General features: G+C 43.1%; 1 protein-coding gene across 2 annotated transcripts in view; it reads left to right on the top strand.

The window, feature by feature from the left end:
- Nucleotides 1-13,462, top strand: part of LOC147463947 (uncharacterized) — a 124,783-nt gene that overhangs the window by 52,654 nt on the left and 58,667 nt on the right. For both annotated transcript variants that reach the window (XR_015185509.1, XM_086492032.1), the window contains exons 5-11: nucleotides 3,476-3,532; nucleotides 3,611-3,719; nucleotides 3,826-3,927; nucleotides 4,022-4,086; nucleotides 10,522-10,625; nucleotides 10,719-10,783; nucleotides 10,894-10,948. Coding sequence is in view for 1 of the 2 variants with exons in the window: in XM_086492032.1 (XP_086348158.1) it covers nucleotides 3,476-3,532; nucleotides 3,611-3,719; nucleotides 3,826-3,927; nucleotides 4,022-4,086; nucleotides 10,522-10,625; nucleotides 10,719-10,783; nucleotides 10,894-10,948 (557 nt within the window). In the remaining variant the exon portion in view is untranslated. The remainder of the gene's footprint in view (nucleotides 1-3,475; nucleotides 3,533-3,610; nucleotides 3,720-3,825; nucleotides 3,928-4,021; nucleotides 4,087-10,521; nucleotides 10,626-10,718; nucleotides 10,784-10,893; nucleotides 10,949-13,462) is intronic.

Raw genomic sequence — 13,462 nt, 5'->3', positions numbered from 1 at the left:
TCAAAACCCTAGCGAAAGAGGCAGAAGATTATGGCCAAGTGGCTCAGAAGTGGAGTAGCAGGTCAACGAAGTCATGAAGTCTTCAAACGGCTCTTGAAAGAAAAGTCATGGAGCGGATTACCCGGCCATCTAGGTCGAAAATCCACATTCGCAGCAGTTAGCAGATCCAAGAAGCGTTTACGCTTTGAGGATGATCCCAACTCATCTTCGTCTTCAGAAACTATGAGAGTTCCTCTTTCTCCGACTCAAGCGGGGAGGACGGGAAGCATCGGAAGTGCATAACGAATTGGAAGAGCAAGAACGGAAAGAAGAATGGTCGGGACAAACGATCCAAGAAGGACAAACGATCCAAGAAGAACAAATCCCATAAAGAATCTCGGAAACATTAAAAACCTTATGACAGTTTTGATGAGGATACTTTGTTCTCGGATAGTTCTAATTTGGACGAGTCAATGTTTGGAAAAAGGCGGAGACAAGGCTACAGCTTGAGTCAGTTTGACCATCTCGAACAGAAGGGTGGGAAGACCAAGGATTTTGAAGAGGGTGGGAAAGCATTAAAATTTGACACTTTTTCGGGCTACAAAGGCACCCACAAAGCTCTTGCTTTCATTCAACATTTTGTCGTTTTCTCGAAAGGGTGGAGAACACTCTAAAGTACGACGAGCGTCTTCCTACTTGAAAGGCAATGCATAGACTTGGTGGTCGACCCTAGTTTTGCGGAAGGAAGCACCCACCACATGGCTAAAGTCCAAATGAGTTTTTATCTCCGCATGGCTCACCGAAGAGTACGAAAGAAGAGGACGTTATCACAACATGGAAACATCTTCGGTTGACCAAAGAAGATACCTTTGACGATTATTGCTAGAGATTTTGGGATACTTTTCTACCAGCTTCATCCATCAAGAAAATTACCTTTAAGTAGTGAGTTGAGTGGTTTTGTTGCGGTTTGCCCAAGGAGAGCCGACGATACTGTTTGCAAAAGAAGGTGGACTCCGTTTAATGTCTTATGGGTCACGACCAAATGGTAACAAGAAGAGGGGAAGCAACAAAAGAAGAAACCATCAGGCCCTTGACTGTTAGCACTGTCAGCCGAGCAACATGGTGAAAATTGCAAGGAGGGCAAATGTTATGGATGCGGGGAGCAGGGGCACGTTCTTGCCAAGCGCCCTACCAAAGCGTTCAATGATTAGGTCAAGAATAAGCTACAAAGTTCCAAAGTGGCAGAGGAGCAAGCAAAGAAAGGAAAGACCAAGGCAGGATTTGTACCGGACTTTGTGGGACCGACCAAGAGCAGATGGATGAAAGTACGGAGCTCTGTAGAGCTTGGGGCAAAGTACGAGATCAAGAAGCCCTTATTTTCTTTTGATGGAGGAGCCAAGGTGAACTTTATTTCGACTGAATTGGCAGCTCGACTTGGGATACGCCCAAGAATGGGACCATTGGCAAAGACAGTTCTAGCGGCACGAGGACGGGATGTTGCCATTACATTTGTCATAGGCAAACTTCGATGCATTGTCAGGGGTATGTAGGGCACGAGGACTTCTACATCATGCCTTTGGAAGGGTGACGTCCTTTTGAGAATCCCCTAGTACCACATGAATGGCCTTGTGGTCGACTACAGGGCCCGTTGGAGAACGAGCAGGGTAGAGATATTATTCTTTATGTAAAATCAAAGGGCGAGTCCGTCCCACTGGTATCAGCTTCGGCTGTTTCAAAACTAATGAAATCCAGTCTTTTTGTTTTTTCTATCTACTTGAATGAGTTGGATGACAGTAAAACGTCAATTATGTTAGTTCCAAGAGCCATACACTAAGTTGTGGTTATTTGGCACTTTGGTCACTTCTACCATGCTTTATGGCGTGTAGTTATGGGGGCCTAGCTTTGATCATCATTTTACAGTGCTGAGATAAGTGCACCATCAATTGTAGTGGAGGCTCTTGCTAGATCAATGTCTTTTATTCATAGCACATGGGAGCTCCCACACGACAGATATGCACGACTAGCTCTTCAAGCATCGCGACAGTTGGCAAGTGAGAGTGACACTTCATGTTGGTTTGCACATATATCATCTTGGCTTGAGCTACATGGATTTAGTATGTATAGGCTACCCCCTTTTCAGTATTTTTTGGATGCATTGTCACACATTCGAAGGTTAGCAAGATTATCAGACATGTTTTTTTTTCAACTCGATAGTAGGAGGACTTGGCTATCTCCGTCACATGAGTTGGGGAGAAAGATGGCTCTTTATCGAGACCATCTTCTCCGCACACTAGATGATCGGCTTATCTCAGGTCCCTTATATGGATACTCACCTATCTCATGGCATTAGATGTGCTATTAATCAGCTACGGACCTCATCTCACCGGTTGGAGACTGAGACTGCCTGATATAGTGGTACACCCCCAGAATAGAGATTATGCCAATTCTTCCGGAGAGCGCCAGAGACAGAGGAGCATTATATCTGCTAGTGAACCGCATACTATGAGATCTACGGGCATTTTCATTGCTTGTTTACAGAGGTATTTGGCCCCTTATACCGCATCATGGACCATGACTGGAGGTGCCTAGGTCTCGTCTTGCTGGAGAGACCCATGAGAGAGTTCATGGGATGATCACCATTGTATACTTTCTCCATTGTACACCTCATTAGCCGTCATGTGAGTGTACCCCTCCCCATATGTTTTGAGATGATGTATTATGTGATGCTGATGATGAGGATGTAGGGTTGGCTTACATACCTACCCACTCTAGGTACCCTCCTTTATTTTATTCTTATGTTCCCCATACATTGTACTAGAGTCGCACATGGATGTAACCTTTTGGTCTCATGGGTCATTTTGGCCTCTTGAAGATTTTAATATAACATTTCATTCCATTTAATTTCTTCATCTCTACCACCGTCTTTGTGAGCCTCTCTATTTGATTCACTATCTAATATCTAGATCTATCATTCTCTATAACACATATCCATCTCTTTGCATAGATCTGTCTATCTACATTGAGAGATCTATTGGTGCATCTATTTTGCTATCCATTCTTAGAATAAAACCGAATAAAGCGCAAAGTCACATCCACTAAGGCAGTGTGATTGCTTGATTCCGTCTGATATCTCAATTCCGTTGAATCTGATGCTGAAATGTGGCGAATCCACCAATGGCATCTGCAATGTCAGTCAAAATGCTGTATTCAGTTGTTATTATGCAAGCTGGTGCCAAGTGTGCGTCTTGTGAATGATTACCCTGTCTGTAATTTGATGTTGTTGGAAGGTAAATTTGATTTGCTCATCTATATAGAGACATCCACTTGGCTTTGTCTTTTCTTCGGGTGGAGGATTGAGGTTGTGGGTAAGAGAAATTTCCTTCTTGCTTCTTAGGAATCAAGGAACCGCTTGCTTATTGTATGGCAAGCGCATCATTTTGCTCATAAAAATTGCACATGTTTTAGTATAATGGGATGCAATTCTTATATCTTGCAGTTTGAAGCGTTTACAAACTGACTACATTGACCTCTATCAAATTCATTGGCCTGATCGGTAAAGATTATTTGCATATCTATGAGTCTGCATCCTTGTATGTTTCAAGAAACTCACAAATTCTTGGACGTGTCTCAGCTATGTTCCAATGTTTGGGGAGGTGGAGTATGACCCAAGCTGTAAGTACTCGTCTGTACCCTTAGAAGAGCAAATGGAGGCTTTGAGTTGTGCTGTCTCCTCAGGGAAGGTCTGTTAAAATGTTTGCCTAACTGTACTATCTTATTATATATTCAGATTCCATTTTGCAACTGATGTTCTACAGTCACTATTTCATATTTGTGTGTTAATTCCAGGTCAGACATGTTGGTCTGAGTAATGAAACTCCGTATGGTGTCATGGAGTTTTGTCGCTTGTCAACTACTTTTCCAGAATATGCTCAAATCATCTCTATTCAGGTTGTTATTTAATGGTTCTTCGATATCATAAACAGATCTAACTGACGTTTGCATTCATTGTTATGTTGAGAGTTGCCATATTTACTGGACACAGAATGCATACAATCTTTTGTGCCGTACCTTCGACGAAGGCTTGGCAGAATGCTGCAGTGAAATGAGGTTTGTTGAATATATGACTTATTGCTACGAGATTTGTCTTTGTACACTGAGATTGGGAGTATCAACCTCTTTGTTTAGTGCCTCACCTTATTTGGACTTACAGTAATAGTAAGCACAATGTGTGTTTGGCAGCCTGGGAGGGGCCCTTGTATTGGACATGGTATATTAGTTCAGGAGTTACCACATGTTATGAGAACAAATTTTGTTGCTTAAAACATATAGTTTTCTTGGAGCGAGCATTCTGTCTCTAACACCAAGGAACCATTGAGTAGTAGACTGGAGTTTGTTGGGTGAAGTGGTAGAATGTGTAGCCTCTAGGGTGTCTCTTTAGTATTTCATCCGTTGGTTTGCTTTCAGCTGTTGGGAGTCCATTTCCATGCATTGGATTCCATGACTAGTTGACTTTTGGGGGGGTGAATGGCTGGCCCACCTACCATCCACTATCACTCATTGGTGGCATCATTAGAGAGACAATGTAATTTGAAACACCAAAAAAGAAAGAATGTCATCAAAATTTAATTTTGATGAATTTTAGGCTTTACCATGGCCTTTCTCTCTCTAGAAATGACAACCTAGAGAGAGAGCACAAGAAAGCACATGTCGAAGGACAATGAGGCATGCAAGGAAGTGCCAAAAGATGAATGTCCATTTATAAGTGCATGGAAAATTCTCCTAAGATCTCACAAGAACTTTACAAGACTCAAAACATAAAACACAGCTTACGGTGGGTGGGAACTCGAGGCAAAGTGGGTAGAAGGGCATGTGGATGGGCGTAAGTGGCCTAGAAAGTTCATATGCCTCTTCAAAGATCCCAAAAGAGGCAACCCCCACGTTCATACTCCCATACTTTGGACTCTTCCATCTCTTCCTAGAAATTCAAAGTTACTATTTTGAAAAGGAGAGGAAAAGGTATATGTTTGTGGAAATGATGCTTGGTTATGCATCTAAAAATATAACCTATGCTAAGGTCAGTTTATGCATAAATCAAACTAAAGCTAATCAAGGGTTTCAAAGAAATACCACCGGGGGGTCCCTACCTTAGGAGCAAACATGTCTCAGAGAGGAACTCAGCCTTAATGCAAGTAATCGTCGTGTCTAGAAGTTGTTTCTACTTTTGTGATTTATCAAGTCTGTGCAATGTTAGACATTCTCCGAGAAGTCTCCTAGATGGTCGCCATACTGCATTAGGTCCACCTACTTGGTGAAGAGAGGTATTATATCTAAAGCTACGAGTGGGAAAGGGCTAGCCATAGTAAAGGCTCCATTCCCCTATAAAGTTACCAATATTCTTAGCCATTGCAGAGGACCATTGTGTCCCACTCATCCCCTTCCCGATCTTTGACACCTCTATTATTGGAATCCCATACCCACTTCACCACCCTCACTCTTTCATCCTTCCATTGTAATGTGCAACAAAAGTGATTTATGGTGATAACTCAGGATGAGTGCTTAGTGCGTACTCAAGGTTCCTTTTACCTCATGAGAGAGAGCTGTGATAGACTAGAGAGAGAAGAGAGAATGATACTGTGAGTGAAGGTTTGTAAATGATAGAGAGAGAAGAAGACTAACACCGGACAGGTCCAAAACCCCCTCCAAGGGCCCCCTCTCTTTCACCAGAGAGGTAGTTGATTTAGATTGCACAAATATTGAGACAATGGTCCTAGATGCTCAGATGATGATGGGATCTTGCGTAGATGCTTGGTTTGCAAAACTAAGGGCTGAAAATGCAAACCGCTAGTGTTGCTGATGAGAATGGTGATGAAAATGCCAAGGCTGAAGTGTTGATGGCAAAAGCGCCAGGAAATGGTGCTGAGGGTACTAGGGTGTTGTGTGCCCATGCGGTATTGATTTGACCATAGTTACTCGGAACACGAACGGGAGAGTTCAGAACGGAACGGGAACGGGGAGGAAGAGGGGGGCCCGGAACGAGAACCGGGTCAGAACGGTCGACTAAAGTAAGGCTTAAATTACCTCCATTCAGCTTAGTCCCAAATCAACTCCTAAACAACCCCAAAACTGCTCCCAAATCTGCCCTGAAAGCTGCCCTCAAACTGCCCCAAATATGTCCCCCAAACAGCCCCAAATCTGCCCCCAAATTCCTACTTTTGCCCGTTTCGCCCCGCGTTCCGCCATTCTGCTTCACATTCCGCCTTGTTCCTTCTGTTCCGGAACACCGTTCTGGAACACTGTTCCGGTTACACCATGCTCCGGAACGGTGTTTTGTTCCTGACTCCGTTTCGGAAACGGGACTCGTCCGGAACACTGTTTCGGAACTTTTGGGCTATGTTCCGCACGTTCCCTGTTACATTGGATTTGACCTCCAAAAGGTTGAGCCTAGGGTCACCTTTATAGCATAGAAATGCTGGGTTGAGTGGTCTACAAATGAACCCCACGACTTGCTTATTAAAATGGATTAATAAGTTCAAAACTCATTGATACAAGGTGCTTTGTATGCGGTAAGTACCTAGGTCAGGTACTAATGGTTGACTATGGGAACGCTCCCCGGTGCCCACACCTGGTAGACACTTGCTATACTCATGTGCAATCAGAGGGTATACAACTAATCCAAAGTGCCTGGGCATGTAGGCCCTGCGTGTTCACGTGCTCATGTGCAATCAGGGTCCCTGTCCTAAACCCTAGAAGTAGGAGCTAGCTTGTCCACATGCACATAGGGTTAGATGTAGGTGACATCCCCTCCTTTTCAAGTTGAGGTACTGGTACCAAGTTGCATGGCTTTCGGGTAGTCTGTCAACAACGTTGGGGAATCTGTGAAGAAATCTTCGTTGACCCACTTTGCTACGTAGGTGTCGTGATACTTAAACTTCGAAAAGGAGTGCAACGCTTGTTTCTTTGAGCTGCACTAAAAGTGATGCAAGAAAAATTGTTGTGGCTCCACATTTTCAACTTTTTCTATGCGTTCTCTTCAAGAATCTCTATGGGGGATCTCCATGAAACAACGTTAACCAGAAAATATGGAAAATAGTGTGCATTGACCATGAGACAGGCAACCACATTTTCATAGACCCATCTTTTTTTTTTTTAATGACTTGAAGTGGACTATGCTTCTTAATAGACTGTGGATGGAATGTAGATGAAAAATGTCACAGAGTGCCAAACTTTTCGGAGAATGCTTGCCAAAAATGTGATCTAAACTTGACTTTTCTACTTGAAACAATTGATTTAAGCAAACTAGAGAGAGAATACAATGCTTGATGGAGAAATGTGCTAATGCTTGGGCTATGATTGTGTCTTGCTAAGGAAGCAACTTGCAAGACTTATTTACATGATCTAGAATGGTGAAACATTGTGTTTTCCTTGAATGCAATCATGATATTCATTTTTCTGTGCTCCGTGAGTGAATCATGTGCATTGTGCAATATGGCTTTCCTATGAGAAGGCAATACACAAAGATGGTGACGAAAATACAAGAGACCGTCACAAATGAGAGACTCAAACATTTGCATATTGACTTTTCGTGCTATCAAGAGATACTTCTTGAATGGGTATTTTGGACCTCGACTCGAGAGCCAAGATCTGTCCTTCGCAACCGAACATATCTGCAATTGGGTTGGCTTTCGGATTGATATTAGCCTGTCAACCTTTCTGAAAATAGAGGTTCCATGTAGTTGATCAAGTAACTCAAAAATCATATCACATCCAGAGAGAGGAGAAACCACCACAAACTTACAATGAAAACCTATGTCATGAACGGAGACCGTTACTTTATAACATTCATGTGTAATTGAGGAGTGCATGCCTGGAGCAAATCTAGAGACCACAATGGGATCCACCGGAATAGCCTCTAAATGTGCACTCTTCACAAGAGAATCACTAATCACATCATGCATACTACCAAGATCAAACAAGATCACAATGCGCTGACCATTTATATGTCCATAACACTCCTTGAGAGACTCATCTAGATGATCATTAGAAACTTGGGATGCTTTATTTGGCTCATTTATGATAGAAGATGTGGGTTCTTTCTTAGGACAATCTCTTTTCATGTGACCTTTAGTGTGACACTTAAGACATCGTTCTTTTCCATACTCAGTTCGTTCTTCTAGGCTTCACCAACCTTCTCCTATTCCTTGAGGAGATTTTTCATCATGTGTCAACTTCGGGGTTTTAGCCTTTCCTTTATTATTACTATTAGGTGAAGAGTTCTATGCTCTAAGTGTAGCGGAAGATCGAGAAGAAGAGGTACTGTGGTTCTTACCATTGAGTTGGTTCTGAGGGTTTTGCGGGATACTTGACTTGTTCTCCTTCGGCTTACCTTAGTTGTGCTTCAGTTCTTGCTTAAGTAGAAAAGGACACAACGGGAGTCCCATTTTTTCTTGAGGCCTTGCCAATCCTCTTCCAACCAATCAAGGTACTGCGGTGGCATAAAATGAGCCTTGAGCTTGTCTTGGAAGTCAACCCAACTGTAAGATAGTGGTTCACCTTCCATGGCATGCTCAAGATGCTCTGCCAAGTTGCCAACTATGCGTCTTGCCAGGCTTGATACCAATTAATGGCATCGCCTGACAGATACATGGCAATGCTTTTCTTGGTAGTAGCAAAGTGTTAGATTGATACAACCAAGAGTAAATTAAAGTTGCATCCATCTTACCATGATACCATCATACTTATTGAAAGTGAGCTTTTGAGTGATTGGATTGTTGGAATCGTCTCCTCTACTTGGCCTACGTAATGACTTGCCGGCCTCCTTGGATGGATTTGTCTTTGAAGAGAGCCATACGTTGACTACAACACTAGAGATCTACTAACCACATAGGACTACACAATGAGCACCTCATTTACATAGCCGACACCATTGCCCCGTTGATTGCACACATCTTCATCGACGGAGGGTTTCCCAGGGAGTGGACTAGACACTCTATTGTGCCTATCCACAAGTTTGGCTTGCAATGGACCCAAGGAATTACAGAACCATCATGATGGCCACACCATGGCCAAACTCTACAGAGCAGTACTTGAGGAGGAGCTCAACTCATATGCAAAGAGGGAGGGACTTGGAGCCCTTGGCCAGGTAGGTTTCAAACGAGCCTTTTGTACTATAGATCACATCTTCGTTCTGCATTGCCTCATTGATGGGGCATTTGATACAGTTCTGTGTGAGGCTCTTTCAAACGTATTCAGAGCTTGGGTGCACTTTCACAGATGACTTGGGCTATATATGCTTTATATGAGCGGCTGACGGGGAGAGTACGGGGAGGCTTATCAGACCCTATTACTAGCACCATTGATGTGAAGCAAGGATGCCTGCTCTCCGCCACCCTCTTTGAGATCTATATTGAGATCTCAGATTACAGATTGTGAGCTGGTGGCGAGGGTGCAAACCGTGGAGGTACCCCTGCACATATTGTTTTATGTTGATGACATTGTTTTGATCTTTGAATCAAAGCCCTCATTATCACACGACATTATTAACCACTCCACCCATGCTAGTCAAGGCTATTTTCTAGACAGTTTGCCTCATTCAGAGAAGGAGAGAGATGCCATCAGATAGACTCACATGCAAAGCCTTTGAGGCCTCCAGGCAGATTTTAGAGTCAAGCGAGCATGAGTCTTGGTACTCGCAAGTGAGAGAGTGGTTCGGAGCACATGGACTAGACATGGATAGATTACCACCCTTAATAGTATGACCTGGACTCACCCTTCATCCATCTCTCACACGATGAGAGGAACACAATACTTAGACATGAACTATGGTAGCTCTACATCAAAGGGACATGGATCTCACCTAGATGGCCTCTTTCTCCAAAGCCGTTGCATTACAATGAGCACTTCTCGACCATGCTAGAGTTGCCTTTTGCATATTCATGTATTCCCAATTTCCGAGAAGTTTTGTACGCATCAAAGAAGATGATTTCTTAAGAGCCTCTTAATCTCGTACTTTACCCAAGCTCTGCAAGTTACTAGAAGGATCATGGGTTGGAAACAATCAGAAATCAATGCGAATGGAAGATGAAGTTTGTTGCTATTTGAGCTGGTAGTGGAAGGTGGTTGCTTCATTGTTGTTTCCATGGTTATTGCTATTCTTTGTACGCTCACAAAAAGTGTGCCCTATCCCACCACAGTCGTAACACTCGCCTTTCAGTGAATTATTTTTTCCTCTATATCCTTTTTCTTTGTACCTTGCTTTTCTGTCTTGTGTAAGTGTTTTGGCCTCTTTTATAATTTGTAAGTTCAGAATTTTCTGACTGTTTGAAGGTATATATATATGGCAAAAAATAGATCTTCGTCGCCCTTGAAGAAATTTCTACCTAAATAAGAAATAGGTAGGTGCTGATGCTTGGGTATCCAAACTTATCAATCTAAGTAGCTTTTTGCTCCAAATTTTGAGTATGGAGGGGAGTACTAAACAGATGGCACTGAGTTATTGTTTCTTTGCGTTGACATAGCACACGCTGATCACATGACAATGTACAGGGTATCATTACTTGCTTACAGTCCGCTAGCTATGGGACTTTTGTCTGGGAAATATTGTGGGAAAGATGGAGGCCCATCTAATGCTAGGCTCAACCTTTATAGAGGTATGCCAGATTCCTGTGAGAATACTTTTTCAATTTGTCTCCATAAACTTTTTATCTAGGCGGTAAGTTTGGACTTGCATTGGTGTTCAACAGGACAATATGCTGAAGCAGAGTGCCGGTACAATCTCACAAAGCCTAATGTCATGCCTGCTGTTAAGGTTGTATTTCCAGTTTCGTGTACAGATCTGCACAAGAGTTTGATTGTAGCAAAGTCCCGAAACCGTTTGGAAGGCATGGCATTTGTTTTATCTTTCCATTTGGGATGCAGGCTTATGTAGAAATAGCTCATCGGCACAATATAAGTCCAGTGGCATTGGCGATTGGTAAGCAAGCTGTTAATTTTCTTAAGGTGCTGGTTTTGTTTTTCTTGCAAGAAGACACATAGGTTAGTGCTGCAATCATTCGTGACAGAAAACATGTGGGTCCTTCAGCATAGTGAATGAAAAAGGCAAGGAACCACATAGTTAATGCATTAATTTTGGCTTGGCATGAGTTCTGTGCTGGTTTGATGGCGTTTTAGATACAGAAATGTCTTGTTCTTATGATAACTAGATACTTAGGCATTTGGTGTGTTTTTGCTTTCAATCCCGTCTCTTTTGTTTGCATTACCCGTTTTAATCTAGTTCTAGAACTCTTGAAAAGTCTTAATTTGACTGTTTTTGTTTCCCAATGCACGTTTTTGGTGGTGTCATCTTTTTGGCTGAGTTTTTTTCTTCTTCTAGAAAAGAAAATCTTTCCATTAAAAAGTCACCTCAAGGGGCACAAACCCTAAGGTAAAATTACGTCAAAGTAATACAACAGAGAATCAATCATAAATGATATCACCAAAAGATAAAAGTTGTAGGGCAATCCAAAGTACAAGATTGCCTCAAATCAAGGCTAGGAATGGGGATCAAGTCTAGACGACCTCTTAGACTTGGAGGTCTTCAAAATCTTCTGCTTAGCAGACTTCTTAGCAATTTCTGCCAAAGCAGGTAAATGCCGCTTGTAAGCTGAATTTATGCCTTTAGAACTGCTGTTGATGTCCAAATCAGTGCCTTGAGGATCAGGTTGTGGATCATGCAGAGATGTCGAAGAAGTATTTGAAGAGGGAAGTGCAGCAGGAAAAGTGTGTTGTGCTCTCTACAGTGGGGTGCTCCTCAATGTGTGAAACCTCACTCCAACTAAAAGATAACACAACACAACAACTCACTCCAATAGAAAGATAACACAACACAACAATGGAGCGAGCAACACAAAGACAAAACAATAGACTCCAAACACAATGGAACTCGACTAACTCATAGCACCCTCAGATCCAAGGCTAGGTACAACGGGGGTGTCGAGGCTCCAATGGGCAGGGAGAGTGCAGATGTGCGGTGCTGGACACAAGACCCCAGACTCAAGACGCTATACCACAGAAAGTAGATGATGCCCCGACGACTTGAACCAATCATACATATATACAATCATAAAGAGCCACCAACGGCTAGCAAAATATCCGAGTCTAGCTAAGTCTATCTCCAAACAGTGGTGATGGTGATCTGGCCACGGTATCGAGGTATCACAAGTACAATGGGGGTGTCGAGGCTTCAATGTGCAGGGAGAGTGCAGGTGTGCGGTGCTGGACACAAGACACTAGACTCAAGACGCTAGACCACAGAAAGTAGATGATGCCTCGTCGACTAGAACCAATCACACATATATACAATCGTAAAGAGCCACCAACGGGTAGCAAAATATATGAGTCCAGCTAAGTCTATCTCCAAATTGTGTTGGTGGTGATCTGGCCAGAGTATCTGTCACGTGACACATCCAACCCTATGTGTCCGTGGACAAGCTACAGCATGACCAGGGTTCAGTTCAGTCAAGTCAGTCTAGGATAGGAAGTGATCTGGCACTTTTATGAGTCTGTTCGTAGACCGTGCATGTCTAGACACTTAGATTAGATGCATATCCTCCGGTTGCACACAGCATGATCATCAGCATTACCATCAGAATCCATCAGAATGCATCAGGGGAATTTTTCAGTGCATTAAACCTATTTTCCCTATTTTTGACATTTTTCACTTATTTATTAAGTGACTTTTGTTGGGAACCAGGTAGGGCAAGTTTGCTAAGATAATTTATAAGCAAAACCTAGTGCTAGGCATTTCTGGTAGAAGCAAGAAGGAGAGCACAGGCACCCCGTGCAACAGGCCCTCTGGAGCATCTTCTCAACAAGAACCGAGACCATAGAAAAGCTAGTGTTTTCACCAAAGATCACCTAGCGTTTTTCAGCATTTTCAATCCCTCAGCCTGGCGATTTCATCCTTGAAGACTTGGCGTTTCCCCTCACATCAGGCCAGCGTTTTCATCACTTGCAGACTCAGCCAGGCCAGCGTTTTCAGCCCTGCTATCGCCGTGAATTCAGCCCATAGTCCTTGCATTTTTATCGAGCATTTTTGCACATGCAAATTCAGCGATTGAAGCCTAGCAGATTCAGCGCTTTTAGACAGCATGACATCAGCGTTTTCAGCAGCATGACATCAACGTTTCAAGTAGCATGAACAGTAGCAGATCAGCCCCGTCATCGTCGACAGTTGCAGATTTGCAAGCATTCCCAAGCATTCAGTTTTCAGCCCTAGTCTCGTCATCGTCGGCACCACCGTCGGCCTCGACATAGCATCACTTAGATTTGCATCAGCATATTGTACCAGATTGTGCAATCAATAGTAGACCACTCTCGCCATCGAGAGTCGGGCCCTTAGAGGAGGGTTTGACAACTACCCGGTGTCGTATTCTTTTCTCTCTCTATCTCTCAGTATCATGCACCTTCATTCATAGTGTCCATTAACTTTGTTTGTGTCCATTGCACT

The sequence above is a fragment of the Adiantum capillus-veneris genome, chromosome 2 (assembly GCF_014529385.1).
Source record: "Adiantum capillus-veneris isolate H3 chromosome 2, ASM1452938v2, whole genome shotgun sequence".
Classification (NCBI taxonomy): domain Eukaryota; kingdom Viridiplantae; phylum Streptophyta; class Polypodiopsida; order Polypodiales; family Pteridaceae; genus Adiantum; species Adiantum capillus-veneris.
The sequence above is the reverse complement of the archived record's forward strand: the minus strand, read 5'-3'. Positions and strand labels throughout refer to the sequence as shown.